Source organism: Cucurbitaria berberidis (assembly GCF_010015615.1).
Source record: "Cucurbitaria berberidis CBS 394.84 unplaced genomic scaffold K460scaffold_4, whole genome shotgun sequence".
Lineage (NCBI taxonomy): Eukaryota > Fungi > Ascomycota > Dothideomycetes > Pleosporales > Cucurbitariaceae > Cucurbitaria > Cucurbitaria berberidis.
Window position 1 is genome coordinate 2,103,272 of NW_024468938.1, and position 20,989 is coordinate 2,124,260.

Sequence of the window (20,989 nt, forward strand, 5' to 3'; positions counted from 1 at the left end):
CTTGCTTTAAGGGAGATTTGGGCTCTGTTCATGTTCATGTTCATGAGTTATGTTCTGTAGCACATCTGTAATCAGCTATAATATTCGTACGTGTTGAGCCCGAAGTAAACTTGAGACAATATTATACTATTCATAAATTCCGATATACTGACTCTCGAAAATAGGTTAGGGCTGCCTAGTACATCTCTCGATCACATTGCAGCTGGATGGTTAGTCTTCTAAGTACAGTACTCTCCCATGGATGAAAATTCTTTACCCCTGACCCACCCCCCACTTTTTCCACGTCCCACCACCGCTCCCTTCTTCCATCTACTCAGACATCACATCCTTCAGCTGAACATTGTGTTTGATTGAGGTTGTCGAGCTCAATATTTACTACCTAATTTTAGAAAAGTCATCTACAAAACAAGCGTAACCCATCGTTGCATCCTCCGCTTGGTGTAGTTGGTTCATCACGTTCGACTGTAATAGCATATTGTTATCGAAAGGTCCCTAGTTCGATTCTGGGAGCGGAGACGCCAACTCGTTTTTTTGGCTATGTTTTTTGCCTTTGCCAGCTCTAGGCGTTGCGGACCTTCCGCAGATACTGTGATCGGTCCAGGCAATTTTTTTGGCCGGTGGGGAGGGACATGGTGGGGCTGGTCTTCGTGCAACGGTTCTGTAGGCAAGTCACACAAAGTACGGACTAGCGGTGGCGTCCTTTGCTGACAAGCGGTATGGCCTGCTAGTAGAAGTCGGCATCGCTGTTTCTTTGCGTCATGTCACTCCGTAGATATGCAGTGTATATTTATTTCATTTCTCGACTTCTTTATAACAAATGAAATCTGGCCCTATGGCGCAATGGTAGCGCGTCAGATTCCAGTAAAATTGGAGCAACCTGAAGGCTCAGCGTTTTCCTAAGGTCTTGGTACAAAGTGAATGATGTCTCAAAGTGAATGATGCCTCTCAACAGCCTCTTATGTCACGGGAAGCGGTAATGTTCAAAGAGCTTGATGTGGCTATTTAGTATCCTTGTAATTGCATATGCACCATACACTCAAGTTGATCCTTGAGGACTTGCTGCCTTCCCAGGCCGACCTTAGTATGGTCCATCCCTACCCATCAGCCATCATTCCACATCCATATCCTCATCCACACTCATTTACACTGGAATAGTCTCTTTGCCCTATAGTCTGCGTGGTCGTCTGGAAACGCTTGACTAGCATGGGCAAGAGTGCAACTCTTTTTCGCGCATGTGACAAAGTCTTTGCATGTTATGCGCCGACAAGTAATCGCTTCGCTATTTTGGATACGAGTTTTGCAAGAAGCTTAAAAGCCCTTCGAAACGTGATCGTGGAGGAAAAAGACTAGCAAGCAAATACCATAATAAAGAAGAGACAGACGGATTCAGATTCGGCGAACGAGAATGAGGCACGAGCAAAGAGACGGGAGCTGTCGTGATTTTGTATGTAGGCCAGATTGAAGAGCGAGGATCGCCAGGCTCCTCTATAGGCAATGGCAAGGACTGCGCCCTTGAATTTCATCGAATCCTGTAAGGCGATGCAACGAGACAGGACTGTAATCATATAGAATAACCTTTTTCACCCAACGCAGGGGGGGTACAATGCCCATGCTCATCGCCCCTACTCGCGTGGGCTAATCAACATAAGCTCAATGAGCGTGCACAAATTGTATTCGCGAAAGTTCTCCTAAACCCTTTGACGTATGTGTGATGTTCGTGGGTATGGCCTACAATGCCCGCGTTGTGGAGTCGGCCGCTTTCGTATCATGGGGCGTATAAAGAGCGGTATCAGTACAGCGGAACGACGTGGTTAGGGCGCAGGTGCTGGCAGGCTAGGGAGAGGCCGAGAGGGGGGACTTCGTAGTGCTCCGGAAGGCATGAAACTGAACGGCCAACAGAGCAATGCGGCGCCGTGATGCACGTCGCGCTTTACGAAGTATAGGCATGCGTCACTCAGCGACGCGGCGGGCAGGAATTGGCAGAAGGTGGGGCGAACGACGGCGATGAAACATGAGTGGTAGATGATGCGGGTAGCCTTCTGCACGGACGTCAAAGACCCGCTATGTCATACTTCGCCGAAAATGAATTACTTCCAATATAGTTATATCAAACTTCTTTATGACATCAGAAAACAATCTGGCCGCATGGCGCAATGGTAGCGCGTCAGATTCCAGCAAATGGAAATACCTGAAGGTAAGATGTCTCCAATCATGAGTGTCGGTTGAAATATTAACAGTATTAGGCTCTCTGTTCGAATCAGTGTGCGGTCATGTTCTTTTTGAGCTTTTTTTTTTTTGAAACCTTTTTTTTTTTTTTTGGATGCTTACTCTCACTAAGCCTACCCGCCAGCTCGAAGCCTTCTGCAGTTCTCAAAGCCACCTCCTGCATACAGCAGGCAAACATGATTTAAATGCAATTTAGTTCTAGTTCTAATATCTTGGCTCCTCTCTTCACATCTGGCAAGGTATCTACCCGTTTGCTTTCATCTCTCACCCCGCGTAAGTCCTAGTCCTCCTGATTACCACCATCCTTAGCAACTGTGCCAAAGTTCGCCTGCGATTTGCGACGCTTGTTTTCGATTAGTTGCTCAACCATCCCTTTTGCTTGTGGTTTCGGCGCCCTAAGGATGCGCATCACATCTAACGCTTTCCGTTGTAGAATGCTCCACGCTTCCTTGAAACTATGTCTGTGATAGTGGCCAGCGAGTAGTTCAAGTAGGTCGACGCTGGTGTTGCATTAAATCCTTAAAACGAGGCGTTCCCCGTTTGGAAAGAGAAACTCGCCTGGCCCTTAGACACGGTTACTGTCCAATATATTGCGCACCCAGAGTAAAGATGTCCGTAGACTGGAGGGAATCGCGATGCGTCCGTCCCACCCTATAGTCTGACTTTCAGAAGTGTTGTAGGGAATAGCGATGGCCTTAGCACTATTTAAATATTAGACAACATCAAATGTAGCTCAGAGATCATCTTACCTCTTCCGAATATCACTCTCCCATACTGAGCATGATCTAACTCGCTGCTCGGGTGTCGCATTAGTCCAACGCAGCTTTTCGACGGACGAACGAGCTCCAAACGACATGAAAAAAGTGGCGGCTCGTTGCTTCCCGGACCTTAATGTTCAAATCGCTGTAGGGTTAAAACACTTCTGTTTTTGCTTTTTTTTTTGCTTTTTTTGCACTAGGTAGCCCCTTCTTTTTTTGGCTTTTGCGCGGCCACCTCAAGTATATAGCGTCAACTAGTACTCAGTCGCGTTTCTTCATTTACGGCGGGGGCACATACTACAGTCTGTATGCGGCTGACCTAGACTGGTTCTACATGGTTGCAAGTGGTATCCCAAGGCTACCCGAATGAACCAAAGACGACTGCTTTGCCGGATGAATTGTCTTCCTGTACCATTGATTTCTCGAGCATAAGGAGCAGATGGGACGTTCGTATGAGAAGCTCTGAGCTTCGGGTTAGCGAATACTTCAACCATGGAGATTATGTAATACACATACCATCATATTCAATCTCATAGCTGACAGGCATGTCCTCGTCCGACCTGATGAGGATTGGCGCGTCTCGATGGAGTTTTCTTTCCCTCACATTAAAGCGTATACCGGTGTTCTTCAGCGGGTTAACCCATAGGACCTGTGAATCTTCTGTATCGTTTTCATTGTTTTCAATCGCTCGAACGACTTCTTTGCCCTTGCCATTCTGCTCAACGTTCTGCCGCGAATCATGTATATTGGCCGTTCGGCCTTTTTCTGCCGTGTCTCGCAGCCAGTCTCTCCATACTCTCAGTACGCCATCCTCCACACCTACGAAGCAGGTGAAGAGACCATTGCGCGGCCCAATCTTGACTAGATTTATTTGCGCCACCAATTGCGTGAACAGCTCGTGCGGGTCCAAGCCTAGTGTCTGCTTGACTGTCTCACCTTGATGTCTATCCTGAACAGTCCCTGGGAATGTGCGACTCCCAGGTACGTCTCCTGGCCGCGGTAACACTCTCCTCCCATCAGCTTCTAAGTCTCGTCGGTGTGGTCGGAAGCGAGAGTACAAATTGTGCATATCTCTAAGCCTGCCTACTCTCTTTTCGTTGGGCTCAGGCTCATCATAGATCGATAGGCCATCGGTGCCAAGGTATGCGCAGAAGTAATTTGGTTCGGTAAGCTTCGCGGAGGGCTGGTAGCACTCGAGGAGCAGGGTGTGTGAATGTAAATATGCGGCTGCGATGAGACGATTATGTAGGATGCGTAGGATAATCGTGTATATGCGATGAGAAAGCGTCGTCAAGGGGAGGAGTTCAGGCGTTGGTATCGGAGCGAAGAGATGTAGTAACAGCTACAATTATTAGTGGATTAGAATATATCTGTTGCGCAAGGTGACATGCCTCGTTTGGGAGCCTATAGAGGTAGCATTCAGACATCATGATTAGATCAATAGCAAATAACGGCTTCGTCAAGTGGAATTTAGCAGTGTACTAGAAGTCACATAACGGGTGAAGGGAGGCCATAGGTTACGGAGATTAGACGTCGTCATCGCCAATCGATAGCTTCAGCCGAGGCCATTCTCAAATGGGTTAGCCTTCCCCAAGCGGCGCCTTCCCTGTCAAGTGTCAACACTCACCACCTCTCATCATGAACTTTAACAAAAACACTCCTTGAATACGGCACAGGTTGAAACAAGGACGCAAGTTCACGCCCTGCGCTATGCAAAACTTCGTCAAAGATCGCGACCGGGCAGCCAGTCCACAGAATGGTCAACCAATTGTCACAGCCGACCGGCAGGCAATTGCTGCGAATGCAAAGATCTCACTCAAGAAGGTGCCTATTGCTCAGCAGCCACAGGTTCAGCCATCCATTCCGTCCCGTGGATTTGGCAATGCTCAGAACAGCTCTGCAGTCATGCAACAACATCGACGGAGCCGCCAACCGGGCCAAGGTCAAGGCCAGAAGCGTGACCCTTACGATACTGACGCGGAGAGTCTTGACACAACGGTAAATCACTCTATAACACAAGTTGAGGATAGCCAGAAGAAAGACCCGGGCCATCATCAACAGCAAGGCCAGATTGTCGATGTCGGTGAGGAGTCGGGTGGGGATGAGGAAGCGTCTGAAGAAGAGGAGGAAGAAGAAGAAGACTTCGATGGCTATGTACTCACGCAAGAAAATCTTCAGCTTCTTGAAAAGGCTGGCCTCCGGGACTACTCTCGTGAAGCGCAAATCGAGTTCTTGCAGCAGACACAGCCGTATGGATTTGGAACTATCGACGGTGATTCTTACCCCACAACAACTAACGGCGATCCTACTGAATGGGAAGGAGGACAGGAGCCACCCTCAGAGATCTATAACGACAGGGTCCCGACTTCTCCTTCCCCGCAGCGAGTCAACTCCCACGGGCAACTCACACGTCCAATCGTACCACAGCTACATCAACAAGAACAAGTGCCGAAGATGTTTGGAGCTAATCGGACTATTCCAAAATCGACCAACTTCTTTCACCAGTCAGCAAAGATTCGCAGCGAGCAGCGTTCCACTCCGCAGCTCACTCAACGACAAGGACAAGGTTATTCAAACAACGCGGCTGCCCTGCCCGCCAGCCTGCCCCCCACTTACAGCCAGGCCAACAAGGGAATTGCTTCGGATCTGCCAGTACACTCAAACAATCGTCAGAACACTCACGCACCGGTCAACCGCCCTCCACAACTTGTTCAGCGAGAGCCATCTGGGTACACACGCGTTCAACTTCATCCTCCCAAACCTCATGAGCCTGCTGTCCCTTTGAAATCCACATCATCAACGCGAGCTAGAGTGCAACCGGTTGTACAGCAACAACCCGTAGAGCCAGCACCACTCGAATATTCTAATGATATCCCTGCTAGCGACTACGATGATGAAAAGTTATTCGCAATGAAATACGATGATTTGAAGAACGAAAGCTTCGACAAGGATCCTCGTGCGGGCCCTCCAGCTCTCACTAACGACATGCTCCGGAAGCCACTCGTTGAGCGCTTACAGTTCGTACATGAAAACTTCGATGCTGGTAGACAGTCTCATTTCTTCAGCTCACTACCAACTACCGAATGGGAGGATGCCGGCGACTGGTTTCTAGATCAATTCCAAAGCATCATCAAACGCACTAAAGAAGCGAGGCAGAGCAAGCGGAAGCTTGCACATGCGTTCGAGGATGAGATTGAGAGGCGGCACATGCATGTGTCAAAGAAACAGCATCAGGTGGAAGAAGCTATGGAGAAGATGAAGATGCAGGGCGAGGGCATGATGCATAAGAGTCCAAGGGCCTCCAAGAGCCCGAAGCCAAAGAGGGGTTGATAATATGGTGGTTAATCACGACTGTTTACGTACGGATGATACATGAAGGATTGCACGAGAACGAGAGGCGGTCATACTGCGTACTATATACCCATATCAGCGAGCATACGTACTTTTAGCGCTTGAAGACATCAATGTCAAGTGGTTTCGCGCATCTTGGTGGCTGAATTTTCGGGGTCGGGGCTCCCTTATCAGGATGTGGCTGTGGGGCGATGTGGTACTTCCTTATCAACAGGCCATCCTGACCTTATAATCACTCCAAATATTCTCACCTGTCAGTGCAATGGACAACACTAATACAGTAAAACCCACTGCTTACTATGTTTGCTGGACTATATCCGAGGCATCGCATTTCTACCTGTGCCAAATAGATTCGCACGAGGATTTTCACTTGCTAAGATATGCAGACCTAGAGTCTTGGTTATAACTGTATCATCGGCATGGTATAACCAGCGCAAGCGGGAGATGGTGAGAGGTAACGGTGCCGCGAGGCTGTTAAAGGTAGCATCCAACGTCGGTGGACTTCGACTGGAAACTGAACTCAGCCTGATCTATGATTGTGGTTTTTGATATTGATCAAGGGAAGAGTGGTAGACTTTACCCCCACCATATGCGCTCATTCTTCAAGGCTATACTGTACCGTGTCATTGTGCTTATTCAGGATCGCAGGGAAGGTCGCTTCACCCATGGCTGGGACGCTAGGCCACATTCGAGAATAGACGACCTCGTTTACACGCAAGAGCACGTCATCGTCTGCCCAGACCTACTACAACTCTTAGTCTACATCCTCGTATTCTTCCGGCTTCTATGTTCATAGCGGGTCAGCAAACTTTCCTACAATCTCGAGAACATTGCTAATCCACAAATGTGATCTGATTAGAATGGAAAGAATCCTGCACCCAAACGTGCAGTGACTTTACTTTAACGTAATAAGAGGCGAATGTTGGTGTACATGTTACGGAAGAGTCGGCTTCGGAGATAGCAAATTCCACGCGTCCGGGTCCACTGACTTCAAGGTTCGCCTTACCGGGAATCGTCGGAAGCTTGGCATGTCAGCGTCGAAATCGACGTCCCGATATTCGCAAGTCAACCTAGGAATCGGGATTCCAATGTGAAATAATAATACATCCCCAAGAGAAAGAACTCTCTCCTTTCATACCCAACCGTCGTCATTTTATTAATACTATTATACTCATAAATCCTGTCTTTTTCAGCCTCGGAAAAAATATACAGCACAGCCTCGCTATCAACAACGACATCTATAACCATGGCTTTCGAACTGGCAAAAGACTTTGAGTCCTACCATTTGATACCCCAGTCCGTGGACGTGGCATTGAACCCTCCCGAATCATACTTTTTCATAACCGACTTCCTGATAATATCCTGTGGCGTCCTCTACACATTCTGTTACATCTTCTACACCATCCGCACATACTCGGACCGCTACCTAGCCGGCACCGTGCAGTTTCTGTCTGCCACCATGGCCTACGAAATCTACTACGCCTACGTGTGCACTACCACGACCTTCCAACGAGCGTGCTTTTTCGTGTGGTTCCTTTTCGACATTACTTTCGTAACGGTAGCACTAAAGTACGCGTATGCGGATGGAGAACGAAGAAAAACGGTCTGGAAGCTGTTGTGGCAGGTTCCGGCATGGATGGCGTTGCTGTGGTATCTTGGGAGGTTGTGGCCGGATGAGAGGGAGCAGATGACGGCGTTTTGGACGGGGTTGTATCTTGAGTTGCCGATTGGGTGGGGCCAGGTTTTGTATCTTGTTCGACGGCGGGATACAAAGGGGCAGAGTCTTGAGATATGGTAGGTGTTTCTCGTCTGTTGCTTTTCTTACGTCTTTGTTCATTTACCCATCATCTTTCTTTCCCTTCCTCGATGTCATTTGAATTTGGTAAGGAAGGCATTGCTGACGGGAACCATAGGATTACGAGATATCTAGGCTGCATTACTGCATTCCTAGTGTTTATATGGCGGTACATTAACGTCCCGGAGAACTGGGCGTACGTGGGGAGCTGGTGGAGTATTGGAGGGATGATTGTTACGTTGTTGCCGGAGACGGTGTATCCGTTCTTTTACATTTGGGCACATCGGAAGGAGAGGGAGAAGGCTAAAGTTGTGTGAGCGTTTGGGGAGCTAATGAACTAGAAATCTTGACATCAATCACACAGGAAAGGGAGTGGACTGGAAATAGGCGTGCCAACCAGTCATTTCGATTGCGTCGACTCTAGATCTCGCTCTTTCCGATAACTTCGGTTTCCAACGTAAGATCCTCCGTCTGCCCTCCCCAATTATACTTTTCACATGTCCTCTACTACCCTCCTTAGTATGAGAGCGGGATGAGAGCGCTTTTCTCAAGTGGAGACGACAAGTAAAAGACTTGATTTGTCAAGTGTGACCAAAGCGAGGCTAATCGAGTCAGAGCACAAAGCGAGCGACTTTTCTGGACTTGCGACAGTGCGACGACGCGATGGGTGATCGGCTTATAAGTGACCCAGCTATCGAGATGCTGAACATCCGAGCTTCAGGGTGGGGACACCTTGCCCAAGAAGCTGGAAGTGACCGCTATACAGGCTTTGACATGTAGAGCAAGCTGAGATGCAAGTCAAGAGCGAGGCGAGGAATAGGCGTCAATATTTCGCAATCTTAAAATCTTGGCCTGTTAAGCATGCCGCCGCGGACCAGCAGTCCTTGCAGCGTCGATCTGAAGTATTGGACGGGAGCAGCCACGACACGGAGCGCCTCCGAGCCCGCGCTGGCACCAGTGACGTAACAATCTTAATCTCCAGCCACACACTTGCTGCATTCGATGGTCCGTCCACCCCCCAAAAGGGTTGCTAGTTGACGCGAGGAATCCTCCATTTGCTTCAGTTCTGTGAACCCAATTTATTACTCCCAGTTCTTTGATCGCCCGCGCATTAATTGCTCGAATTGCTCGATCGAATCAACTGCAAGGCGCAATGGCGCAACAAGGCGAAGCAGCGGGTTACTACGCTGGCGGCGCACCACAACAACCCCAGGATGCGTACTACCAGGGCCAAAAGAACTATGGACAGCAACCCCCGCAGCAATATGGACAGCCGCCTCCACAGTACGGCCAGAATTACGGCGCTCCGCAAGGCCCTCCTCCAGCGCAGCAGCATAATGGATACGAGCAGCAGGGTTACGGTGACAACAAACAGAGCTTCGAGCAGACGTTCAAAGTCGACAAGCCAAAGTTCAACGACTGGTGGGCGGGAGCGCTGCTCATCGCCGTCTTCTTAGGATATGTTGCCGTGAGTGCCATATCCATCAGAGGGTACTGTGAGTTGAAACCCGTTTACACTATGCGTTGATTGATATGGGGAGGGAAATGGATACTAATCACGGCGCAGCGCAAAACCACACCGGCGGCATCTATGGCAATGCAAACGATTTCGCGCTGAACTCGAACACGGTCATACTCTTTGCGTTTGTGCTCGGTATGGCTGCAGTGCTGAGCTATGCGTACATGTGGGCTGCAAGGGCGTTTACGAAACAATTTATATGGATTACAGGCATACTTAACATATTATTTGGGTTCGCCACGGCGCTTTATATGCTCTCGAGGAAATACTGGTCCGGTGGTATTGTGTTCCTGCTGTTCAGCATATTCGCCGTCTTTTGTTTCATTTCGTGGAGTAAGTATCAAGGAACCACTTGGTATGATGGGTACACTGACTTCAAATTTAGTTCCCCGTATTCCGTTCAGCGTCCTCATGCTGCAGACGTCCATTGACGTTTCGAAGAAGTATGGCCATACCTACGTCGTGTCGTTGATTGGTGGACTTTTGGCAGCAGCGCTGGGCGCGTGGTACTCGGTCACCCTGGTTGCCATTTACGTCCAGTACACGCCGAACCGAAATAATCCGGCTTGCAGCAACGGTGGTGGAGGCTGCAGTAACGGCAAGGTCATCGGACTCTTGGTGTTTGTGACGTTTGCCATGTACTGGATATCTGAGTGAGTTATGATTCAGGAGCTAGGGAAGTTTACACAGCTAACATTGTGCATTTTAGATGGTTAAAAAACACAATCCATGTGACGATATCCGGCGTCTACGGCTCCTGGTACTTTGCTCCCAACGCAATGCCTAAGGGAGCAACGCGTGGCGCTTTCAAACGCGCCGTTACATATAGTTTTGGCAGTATCAGCTTGGGTAGCTTGCTCGTCGCTATCATCCAGCTCCTGCGACAGGTCTGCTCGGCTGCTCAGCGCAACGCGGCGGGTGATGGGAACATTGTTGGCTCCATCCTCTTCTGTGTTCTTGGATGTCTGATTGGCCTTTTGGATTGGGCGGTACAGTTTCTGAATCGTTACGCATTCAGCTACATCGCGCTTTATGGGAAGAGCTACATTGCTGCTGCGAAGGCAACTTGGAAGTAAGTTCGGCGCGATGGCGTGTATCAGAAGCTCCAGCTAACCATGGGCAGAATGATCAAAGATCGAGGTATCGACGCACTCGTCAATGAGTGTCTCATTGGCCCGGTGCTTTCGATGGGCTCCACGTTCATTGCCTATGCCTGCGCACTGCTCGCCTACCTCTACCTCATCTTCACGTCGCCGGCGTACAATTCGGACGGGGGTTACACGCCTGTCGTTGTGGCCTTTGCGTTTCTGATTGGGCTGCAAATCTGCAACATCTTCACGACACCCTTGAGCAGTGGCCTGGACACGATCTTCGTGGCCATGGCATGGGACCCAGAAGTGTAAGGATGATCTTGGCACGAAATGCATGTGAAACGTGCACTAACGTTTGCGATAGGCTGATGCGTGAGCATCCAGATCTCTACACTCGCATGATCGCCGTCTATCCACATGTGCAGCAGGCGATCCACGCCTAAAACTGGGGCAGCCTTTTGGGCGAAACCATGATGATCGATGACGATCCTATTCTACGAAGAGCGCCGGATAAACGTTCCGCTAAGACCGATATTTTGAAGGCCACGACGAGGATGCCCTGTTGACAGCTCAGAGTGGGCTGGCTTGGCATGAGCTAATGGCGGGAACGCCCACTAATTCGAAGCATGACGTCCGCAGCCCCATCCATCAGCAGCAATTGGTAACGAGCAGAAAAAAAGTAATTGAGGCGGAGCGCGTTGTGGAGGTTTCGGGACCGCGGCGAGCACAGATTGCAGCTGTCCACGGCCGAGAGTACAGATTGAACATCTTCTTCAGTGCGAGACATTGGGCGCCGCTGTGGTGTGCGGCATTAATATAATTGCTTTTTTATATCTTCATCCAGTCATGACGTTACAAAAGCAAACCGTTCTCCCACGCGTTCTCTCAGTGACTCCTTTTGCACCTCCCCCCTGTCAAGTACGACGGTTCGTGCCTGCCATTTTCTCCTAGCGGCCAATCGGGTGCCCCTCCAAGACGTCACCGAGCTTGCGGGGTTCTTCCTCTGCGTGCGCCTGTCTGCGCCCAACTTAAACAGCATCCCGCCCGCCACTCTACCACCCATACAATACAATACAACCGTGTACTACTGCACCTCTGAAGCCTCACTGCACACCGCCCACCTCCAGACGCTTCTGGCCCAGGTAAGCCCTCATTTCGCGACCCAATCCTCTGGCCCGCTGCTCTCACTGCTGCCTCCCCGCGAACCTAGGGCCTGCCCTACAAATACCCCACACTTGCTCTTTCCTCGATTCTACCAACACAACAAACAAACACCTCCCTCACCACCACCACCACAACAACAACAACGCTACTACACCACCACTCCACTCCTCTTCTCCCACTTCTTTATTACTTGACCTGAGCTCCATTAACACTCACTTGTTCAGTTCTACCACTTCAATCCTCACCTCCCCTCACCTACTACAACAACAACTACAACAACAACTACAACAACCCACACTACAAAACATGGCCTACGACAAGAAGGCAGTCCACTTTGGCGGTGGCAACATTGGCCGTGGCTTCGTCGCCGAGTTCCTGCACAACTCTGGCTACGAGGTCGTCTTCGTCGATGTCATGGACAGCATCATCGAAGCTCTCCAAAAGCAATCCTCATACACCGTCACCGAGATCGCCGAGGATGGCGAGCGCGAGTTCACCATTGACCACTACCGTGCCATCAACTCAAAGCACGAGATGGACAAGGTCGTCCAAGAGATCGCCTCCGCTGATGTCGTCACCTGCGCTGTCGGCCCCAACATCCTCAAGTTCGTCGCTGAGCCCGTTGCCAAGGCCATCGAGGCCCGCACTCTCGACTACCCGCTCGCTGTCATCGCCTGCGAGAATGCCATCAACGCCACAACTACCTGGAGGGGCTTCATTGAGACCAAGCTGAGCGAAGAGACCAAGAAGAACATCGACAACAAGGCTCGCTTCGCCAACTCCGCCATCGACCGCATTGTGCCGCAGCAGGAGCCCAACGCCGGCCTCAACGTCAAGATCGAGAAATTCTTTGAGTGGTGCGTCGAGGAGCCGCCATTCGCCAACGGCGGCAACAAGCCCGCGATCAAGGGCGTTCACTACGTCTCCGACCTCGAGCCCTACATTGAGCGCAAGCTCTTCACCGTCAACACCTCGCACGCCACTGCCGCCTACTACGGACACCAGAACAAGCTGACCTACGTGCACGAAGTCCTCAAGGACAAGAAGCTCCACGACATTGTCCGCGACACGGTCCAGGAGACTGCTCATTTGATCGTCAACAAGCACGGTGTGACCGTACAAGAACAGAACGATTACGTTGACCAGATCATCGAGCGTATTTCCAACCACATTCTCAAGGACAATGTCGAACGTGTCGGCCGTGCACCCCTTCGCAAGCTGTCCCGCAAGGAGCGCTTCATCGGCCCTGCTGCCCAACTTGCTGAGAATGGCGAGAAAATCGATTCGCTTCTCGGTGCCATCGACCAGGCTTACCGCTTCCAGAATGTCGAGGGCGACGACGAGTCCTTTGAGCTCGCCAAGATCCTCAAGGAGAACTCCGCCGAAGATGTCGTCGTCAAGGTCAACGGTATCGAGAAGTCACACCCTCTCTACGAGCGCCTCGTCCCGATCGTCAAGAAGGTCCAAGAGAGTAGCTGAAGGTCCGCCGGCAAGCTATGAATTGGTAGCCACTGTCGACTGAACGCGTGCAGGGTATATGAAAACAGTCATAGGGATATACCAGTGGAAGAACAAAAGCGCCTTTGACTGTGGGTCATCGGGCGGACCTCTTACGGCTTCACGACACTTGCTGGGGTTGAGTGTCCTGTATAATGAGAATGTGAAATGAATTATGATACCCTCTATTTACTTGTCTGCTTTCGTATGGTTGTGCTTATGTGGGCTGCTGTCCGTATAACATTGCGTCCCTCTTTACTCCAAGTCACGAACCTCTCAATTGTTTGAATGTTTCCACACGACCAAACCCGCAAGCATGCGATTGAGCTCATTATAGCACACTCTAGAACTGGGAAAAAGGCTACAATGAAGTTTCTTCATATTCTTTCTAGTGGGCGTGACATATGCTATCGCCTAACATGCCAGCTATATCCGTCACGTATGTAACACAAAGTAGCGCCATGCCATGCTCTTCGCGTCATCGTCTTTGGTGTCAAGATGTAACGAAGAGAAAAGATGCCCCTCCAGAGGGTTGGATGCAGAAAATGAGTATATATATATGGAGAAGCGAAGTGAAGAAAAGAAAAGAAAAGAAAAGAAGTGAAAAGCCTCAACATCAAGCGAAGCTCGTCGTGAACATAGGTCATGCAAGTGGCCAAAAGATTGCCGATACTTTTTTTTCCCGCACAACGAAAGTGCCGAGTGCTTATATAGCAACGCAGTAGGCGTATCCGGCCCAAAGATTCGTGCACTGGTCGTTCAGTTCCGAGTTGAGCTGGCGAAGTGTGGCGAAGTCGACGGGTATAGAAGCGCACGTCTCGCCCTGCTGGGGACTGTAGTACTTGGTGCAGCCGCTTGCAGCTCCTTGGATGATGGGATCTTGAGTGCTGGGGCCTCCACCTAGACTCTTGTTATTCGCATTGCTGTTGTTGACCGTGGTGGTCTCTTGCGATGTAATCGTGCTGGGTAGTTCGGGAGCTGGGTTCTGGGTAGAGGGAGCTGGGTTCCCATCTTCGACTGCCTTCTGCCTGTTGGTGTTGCCGCTACTACTGATTCGTCCCTGGGCGCTAGTCAAGGTAGCGATGACATCCGTGTTGCAGGTACTGTCGCCGAAGGGCTGCACCAGGCGATTTGCAATGTCCGAGGCATAGCACTTGGTAGGACCAATGCCAAGGTTCTTCTCGTCCATGAGGACTTCGCCAGCGTTATACCGACGGGCGACTTTATACCATTTGCTGTCGTCAGCGGCACCGGTCGGGTCAAAGAAGGTGAGCGAATTCTTCAGGGTCGTTCTAAGCCCTTCTCCTGCAGTCCCATCATGAATCATGGCGCGGATCTTGTTGACAGGGCAAGGTGATATCAGGTTGCCATCAGTATTGCAAGATGCCTTTCCTGCACTCTGCATGAGACCCGGGTTATCGAAGTCGTAATGGGTCGTGGGTGCCCGCACACAACCCCTCGACTCTTGCATCATCACGGCGAGAATGAGCTCTTCCGGAATGCCAGATGTTCCTGACTCTTCCTCAATGCTAGCCTTGATAGCTCGCGTCTCGACCTCGTTGTTGTTCTTGCCCCAGCCTTGGTTCTCGCAAGATTGCTGTATCGTCTTGAGATTGGCATCCCTGAGAAGTGTGAGCTTATGTTGCAAAAGTTTCAAGACCTCTACTTACCAGGCCTTTTCAAAAGACATCCAATCGCTTCGGCTGGGCCACCCAGCATTCATTGAACCATCTCCACCCAGCATAACGTAAGTATCGCGCCCCACTAGGTCATTCGGCGGAACCACGTCGAGACGAAGAGGCGCAGCAAAGGAAAGAGCGAAGATGCTGCTAGCAGCGAAGATGAAAGTAGGGCCGAACATTGCTGTTGTTATCGAATTCGTAGCTCTCGAATCTCAATTGCAGTTGCCCGAGGGGAAATAAAGAACGTGAGATGAATGCAGAGGAGCGTATAGCTAGCAATCAGAATAAAGCAAAGAAGGAATGGTGTGAAGGGTACCCTTCCGCGACGATGAGGAGAGGATGGAGTGCGACGGGATTGGTGGTGGGAGGAAGGAGTGTGGCAACCTGACCTATCCTTATAAACATAACATCCTACGGCGGGGTTCCTGCTTGGGAATAAGATGGCACCTTCCTCACATCAAGAGGTGCAATTAACTCTCACATGGTGAGCGCCGCACACCTGCCGAAACGCCCACTTTACGATCCCTGTACATGTGAGATCTGTGCCTGTTCCTGGCGGCTATCTGCACTTGGCAAAGGCGCAGCAGCGACGGAGCGATACCATAATCAGAGGCCAAGTGCAAAGAAGCCAATCTCTTCTCACTGACTTATTGATGTGTTCCTTTTCGGTCTTCAGCGGGTAAGGCCATGGCTGTGCGACCTGAAATCGGTGTAATTGTCCAGGATGAAGGATACAGACTACATTGCAATAATAGTATCTATCAACGGCATTTGGATGTGATTCTTTCCATTGTGTACTTGAAGGACGTACAGTGGTTGTCATGCAAGGAGTAGTTGATAGGTCCTTCGACCGCGCCGTACACGACCGTGGGCCTCAAGCGTGAGAAGTAGATGACTAGTCAGAAGATTTTCTGCTCGGAAATAGAGCTGCTGAATAACTATAAGGCGGCTAGCTGTGCATATCTAGTTGTGATCTCTTCTTCGATGGTCCTGCTACATAGCAGTTGAGGCGTCCGAATGGTTCTGGACGCGCTCATTGCTAGGGATGCATGCAGCTAGCAGTTATGGGAGAACAGGTCGTCCTCTCTGCAACGGTGTAAGCCGAATGACCGTGCCTGAGCAGAGTCGAAAAGCCAGGTGTTCATACGGTGTAGTGCTAAGGTCTAGCACATGTGGCGCAGTCGAAGAATTTTCAAAGCAGATGCTCGCCATCCCTTTCGTGTCAGTGTGGAGGATAGATAATGAGTCAGGTGGAGTGAGCTCGAGTCGATTTATTGCCTACGATGTCGTCTTCGAGACGGTACCAGCTGTCTGACACTGAGGGAAGGTAGCTGGATTTCTCGGGGTAAGTGTCTAATAGCGCAGAGCAGGGTATGCTGCATGCAGGCATTGCTTAGAACGAGGTTGGATCTGAGTTGATGCGTTGACTGTCGGTCCGGATCCTGTACTGCAGGCTTTCCGACGTCGTCGGGTGTCTCACCAGATGTGGCCAACATTGGAGCTAGGCGTGCACAAGGTCTATCACTGAGATTGGTAGCTCTCATCTGATGAAACCATTTAAGGTATGTAGTGTAACCCTACTAACGGGGGAGAAGCTTGATCCGGATAGTGAGGAAGTGGAAGGGAGTGTGTTGTTGAGGGAAGGTGGCCTTCGCAATGTGTACTATCGATAAGCGGTAATCTAAGCCGAACACCACGAAACACGCTCTTCAAGCTTTTCAAAACTTCCACACACGTCGACCCTTCAAACACATCTCAATTTGTCGATCAAAATATCTCGTAGACTCGCAGTCGATCGATATTACATGGAGTTGGTTCGCCATGTTGTTCTCGACATAAGCTGATATGTCTTACGGCTCGGGGTAAACATGTGAAAGTAGAGTGAGTATTGTGTCAGAAAAGAATATTCGGGGTAGTTCAGCATAGAAAAATGCATCTCGTACATATAGCATTGAAAAAAGTCTTAGCTTGCATTGTATAACGAGGGACAAATAGCCGGCTGTGATACGAAAAAAACACTGGGCAAGACTCGAAACAGCGACTCATGATATCTCACAGAAAAGATCATCTCTATACCTGCGTTCCTTCATCTTGACCTCATCTGCACGCCAAGGTGATCAGTCTTAGTATGCAGACTCGATCTGTCCAACAGTGGAAAGATGTCGGACCCACGATATCTGCGGAAATGTAGTATACAGTATCGCGTAATATCTCGTAAGCGTTCATAAGCTTCGCCCGTCGACTTGCCTACGCTGGAGCGTCCGGACGTCGACATCTTGGAACATGCGAACCTGCTCCAATATTAGTATGTTGCAAAAGCGGATAGAACGGCTGTTACATACATTCAAAGCCTTTACCCCTTCGTAGAATCCAGGTTCAAGGCTCTCAGCCATCAGGCTACTACCGCAACGGCTGCAGAAGTAATGCTGCACGCGGTGTTTACCAAAAGTATACTTCTCCACTAACTCGCTCTCTAACCCTACCGTCTCAAACTCAATGCAGTCATTCTGCACGTAGACGTTGAGATAGCCATTCCGCGCGCAAATGCTGCAGTTGCACTCTACGACCCAGGAGTCTAGGTCGTCGAGCGTAGGCGAGAGGGTTACGCTATAGCGAACTAGTTGACAGTGGCATGATGCATGGTACTGTAGAGTGGTGTCAGCGTTGGGTTCATTATGACCGAGCCATGGAAAATCTCGCGAGTGCGGGACGGAGAGAATAGACAAAGTGCCAACAACAAAATGTTGACGAAGTAAGAAGAGATTAGTGATTAGAGTGTCCACGGGTCGCAAAACATGACAAGCGTGGAATAGTGGGGTACAGATCGGGCTGTGATGATCACCGACTGGGAGCTAACGCCCGATTGAAGTGGGGTATCTAATCGCCCAAGCCACCGGGTCAGGATATAAATGTGATAGGGTTCCAAGAGACATGAAAGCTAAGTTTTGTCGAAGTCGTACAACTGTGGGGCGCCCGATCCTGGGAGCTCAATTTTGCCCCCTCTTAAAAGGTCATCGATGCCTATAACGTAATAGGGCGAAAGTATCCCAAGCTAGACAAAGAGGAGGAATAACACTAGTGTGATGTCGAATCAGAGGACTTAAAAACGCGCAGATCGCATATAACGTAGGTGAGGTTGAGTGAGATGCCGAAGTTTGTGGCCATTGCATAAATCAAGAACGGGAAAAAGCATCGGAACAAAATATATGGATGGTTGAAATGAACTTGGAAAGGAATCCACTTTATGGATAAGAAGACTCAGCAAGTATAGATGAGGGCATACCTTTTTACTTGGTTTCGCAGTTGCCATAGCATGTACCGACGGATAGTGGACATCGGACGTCCTCCGGTTATTGAGGTTGATGGCGATAGAGAAGGGGTGCAACGGGAGGAAGTAGATTGGATACGTTTTGGCGACTGTAGAGGATACGCCTTGTAAAGACGTCCCCAAGCTGCATATGTATTTGGTATAATGTTCGCAAGAATCGCCTGATTGAGCGCTGGCTAACAAGGATCTCGAACAAATGTGTTATGAGATGTAGTAGATGAAGAGCGTAGCGGCCAAGAATATGTTTTTGACAGTTATGATTTCCTAGGGCTGTGAATTTGCGGATGCTTTGAAAGTTAGTCCAAGAAGTGAGGTTCTTATACGTTACGTCTACCGTAGTCAACCATTCAGATACGTACCAAGAGATTAATGTCGCTAGCTAATCAGTGGATCAAATGTCTCGGCCCGTAGCACCACACTCCGGTTTCTTGACCCTTTCGTCTATTTTCAACGCCATGTGCCGTTACTTAGGCAGTGCTATTAAGCAAAAGCACTCTTGTTACACATAGCATTAAGAGTAGAGTGGCTAAGTAAGAAGCAAGCTTCGCATTCCCGCGGTTTCATCGAGCATGAGTTCAGCTCGACAGGGTCCCAAAAATGCGGCTCGTTTGTTCTTGATTGGCTCCAGGATACGATAAGCTACTAAGGGGTAGACTAACCGGGTGTTGGGGGCGTGTTTAGGTTATTATGAGCTCGTATTTAAGCCACCATATCAGGTGAGTGGCTTGCTCTTGTGCAAGTTAGGGTTAGGAGATCGTCAAGAGTTGCCTAGGAGATTAATAGGGGACTTGCAACAGGCTGCTAAGGGCCTGTGTAGGTTGCGATTATGATTCTTGTTGTTCGCCGAGGTGAACTGCATTGAGGTATACTGGAACGTTAGGGTTGCATATCGTTGTTAGCCCTCTAATTTTTAAAGTTTCCACGCTCTTCTCGCTTTCAAACCTGGATCTAGTACCATACGTGCTTGCAGGACGGTAGCTGTTTCTATATCAAGCCCTGCCGTTCCAGGTGCGGCGTAAGCACCCAACGGTGACGTCTCAGAAATCTCAGAGTAATTCGGTAAGAACCGTATTAGAGAAGTCCAGAGGATTGGACGAACGAAATAGGGTCTGCGGCCAGCTTTTGACCGCATTGCACACTGTTTCGTACGTAGTGCTCCAGGCAGTCGTCGCAAATGCTTTTGTAAATCTTGCACTTCGTATTGGGGTGGTGCTTCCGAAAAGCTTGGTATGTGGAAGCATGTGACTGAAATAACCTAAACATGGTTCCTGGTAAGCAGGAGGTACTATTAGTCCGTCGCATACCTGAATTTATCACCCTATAGCAACGCAGATAATCAACCAAAATCAGATACCTGTTCTCAGCTACAAAGACTTTTACTTGAAGATCGCTCGTCAAGCGTTCAACGTCGAAAATAGTACTGGCTACCTTCTCTGCCCCTCTTCTGCGTCTCGCAGTCTTGATGTATGACGGAACAACAGACCGCGTCTGCCGGCGCCGTAAAGTATCTCTGCACTCAAAGTACCTTCACAGAACCGGCTTTATGCCGGAGCCGTAGATATGTAGTACGTATCCGCACCGACAGTAGATGATTGCAAACGATGCGGTCGCATCTGGGTCGCATTTTACAAAAGAAGAAGTTGCGAAAAAGCTCGTAGATTTCGAATGCGAAGAATACAGCCGGGCCGACGTCACATCAGCTGGAAAGGCCTCGTATCTTTCTCCTAGATCTCGTGTTCCTCCGTTGTGGGCTCGGGAAGGAAGAATCGCCGGTAATCTTACAGGCTTTTAATAGTAACCCGTGTCGTATTCGCTTATCGAAATCAGCGGTCATCCAGCCTCATCTCTTCAACTCAAACAACACCTCCTCCCATTCGAAGTCCGTGTTGACCTGTCTCCGGAATTTTCTCCAGGGTTTTCTCCCGAATTTTCTCGGGAGCTCGGGAGTGCTGGGACCAGAACGGAAATTACCGAGAACAGGCCGCACGTCGTCAAGGAAGCCTCACGCGATGATGAGATGAGTGCTCTTTCCAGCACTCGCGATGCCAATGGAAACAAGTCGTCCAGCGTTGTCTGTAGAGACGAGCGGGGTGAACGGATGCGCAGTGTTTGGCCTTGCACGCGCGTCACAATCGGATAACACAAATCGACATGACAGCCTCTCGGCTAGTCTAGGCAACTTAATAAAGAGAGGCAACTTCACAGGTTTGACATCTCCTACAGCAACAGGAGAGATTAGACATGGATCCATTGCCAACTGGTGATAGTCTGTATTCTTGTTATTAGCGAAGTTGCAAATATTGGCTAAAAGGAGTACCGAGGTAGGACAGCCGATGAACCGCGGCAGCCGATGAACCACCTTAACTAAAGTTACCCATCCGCAAAAATAAGGCTGTAAAGCCACCCACAAAAGTTAGTATTACAAAATTTTATAAAGTATTAGTAAACAGAAGCTTGCAATTAATTTATACTATTTAAATTTTTCTAGAAGGTTAATTTAGCAGCCGCGCGCAGTAGTTTTAAGTAGAGGCTGCAGCAGCCGCAATGCATCTAAACTACTACTTCTAGCGTCTACAAC

General features: G+C 49.6%; 7 protein-coding genes and 2 non-coding genes across 9 annotated transcripts; 6 read left to right on the plus strand and 3 right to left on the minus strand.

Moving 5' to 3' along the window:
* The first annotated feature begins 429 nt into the window (after nucleotides 1–429).
* Nucleotides 430–516, plus strand: K460DRAFT_t48. The gene has a single exon. It is a non-coding gene; the product is annotated as a tRNA-Tyr (tRNA).
* A 1,623-nt stretch (nucleotides 517–2,139) lies between these two features.
* On the plus strand, nucleotides 2,140–2,271 carry K460DRAFT_t49. Its single transcript has one exon. It is a non-coding gene; the product is annotated as a tRNA-Trp (tRNA).
* A 1,071-nt stretch (nucleotides 2,272–3,342) lies between these two features.
* Nucleotides 3,343–4,411, minus strand: K460DRAFT_378542 (uncharacterized protein; the record flags this gene model as incomplete). The annotated part of the gene is made up of 3 exons (XM_040935086.1): nucleotides 3,343–3,446; nucleotides 3,501–4,326; nucleotides 4,376–4,411. 3 exons carry the CDS (start codon nucleotides 4,409–4,411, stop codon nucleotides 3,343–3,345), a joined length of 966 nt encoding a protein of 321 aa, XP_040785949.1.
* Nucleotides 4,412–4,635: 224 nt separating this feature from the next.
* Nucleotides 4,636–6,649, plus strand: K460DRAFT_368287 (uncharacterized protein). Its single transcript, XM_040933741.1, has one exon. It carries the CDS (start codon nucleotides 4,695–4,697, stop codon nucleotides 6,312–6,314), a length of 1,620 nt encoding a protein of 539 aa, XP_040785950.1. The 5' UTR covers nucleotides 4,636–4,694; the 3' UTR covers nucleotides 6,315–6,649.
* Nucleotides 6,650–7,581: 932 nt separating this feature from the next.
* Nucleotides 7,582–8,447, plus strand: K460DRAFT_288685 (uncharacterized protein; the record flags this gene model as incomplete). The annotated part of the gene is made up of 2 exons (XM_040929063.1): nucleotides 7,582–8,129; nucleotides 8,249–8,447. 2 exons carry the CDS (start codon nucleotides 7,582–7,584, stop codon nucleotides 8,445–8,447), a joined length of 747 nt encoding a protein of 248 aa, XP_040785951.1.
* An 836-nt stretch (nucleotides 8,448–9,283) lies between these two features.
* Nucleotides 9,284–11,183, plus strand: K460DRAFT_287159 (DUF580-domain-containing protein; the record flags this gene model as incomplete). The annotated part of the gene is made up of 6 exons (XM_040928945.1): nucleotides 9,284–9,626; nucleotides 9,698–9,982; nucleotides 10,035–10,302; nucleotides 10,359–10,721; nucleotides 10,773–11,048; nucleotides 11,105–11,183. 6 exons carry the CDS (start codon nucleotides 9,284–9,286, stop codon nucleotides 11,181–11,183), a joined length of 1,614 nt encoding a protein of 537 aa, XP_040785952.1.
* Nucleotides 11,184–11,850: 667 nt separating this feature from the next.
* Nucleotides 11,851–13,757, plus strand: K460DRAFT_368290 (mannitol-1-phosphate 5-dehydrogenase). Its single transcript, XM_040933742.1, has one exon. It carries the CDS (start codon nucleotides 12,211–12,213, stop codon nucleotides 13,381–13,383), a length of 1,173 nt encoding a protein of 390 aa, XP_040785953.1. The 5' UTR covers nucleotides 11,851–12,210; the 3' UTR covers nucleotides 13,384–13,757.
* A 674-nt stretch (nucleotides 13,758–14,431) lies between these two features.
* Nucleotides 14,432–15,510, minus strand: K460DRAFT_315664 (uncharacterized protein; the record flags this gene model as incomplete). Its single annotated transcript, XM_040930314.1, has 2 exons — nucleotides 15,072–15,510; nucleotides 14,432–15,023 (listed from the first exon to the last, which is right to left on the minus strand). Coding segments are annotated over exons 1-2 (783 nt in total), but the record flags the coding sequence as incomplete, so codon positions are not given.
* A 1,433-nt stretch (nucleotides 15,511–16,943) lies between these two features.
* On the minus strand, nucleotides 16,944–18,393 carry K460DRAFT_396702 (uncharacterized protein; the record flags this gene model as incomplete). Its single annotated transcript, XM_040936118.1, has 3 exons — nucleotides 16,944–17,374; nucleotides 17,426–17,728; nucleotides 18,367–18,393. 3 exons carry the CDS (start codon nucleotides 18,391–18,393, stop codon nucleotides 17,306–17,308), a joined length of 399 nt encoding a protein of 132 aa, XP_040785955.1. The 3' UTR covers nucleotides 16,944–17,305.
* Between the last annotated feature and the right edge of the window lie 2,596 nt (nucleotides 18,394–20,989).

What these genes read in the sequence shown, in the direction of transcription:
- K460DRAFT_368287 (XM_040933741.1), top strand. Translation starts at nt 4,695, where the DNA reads ATGCAAAACTTCGTCAAAGATCGCGACCGGGCAGCCAGTCCACAGAAT.
- K460DRAFT_368290 (XM_040933742.1), top strand. Translation starts at nt 12,211, where the DNA reads ATGGCCTACGACAAGAAGGCAGTCCACTTTGGCGGTGGCAACATTGGC.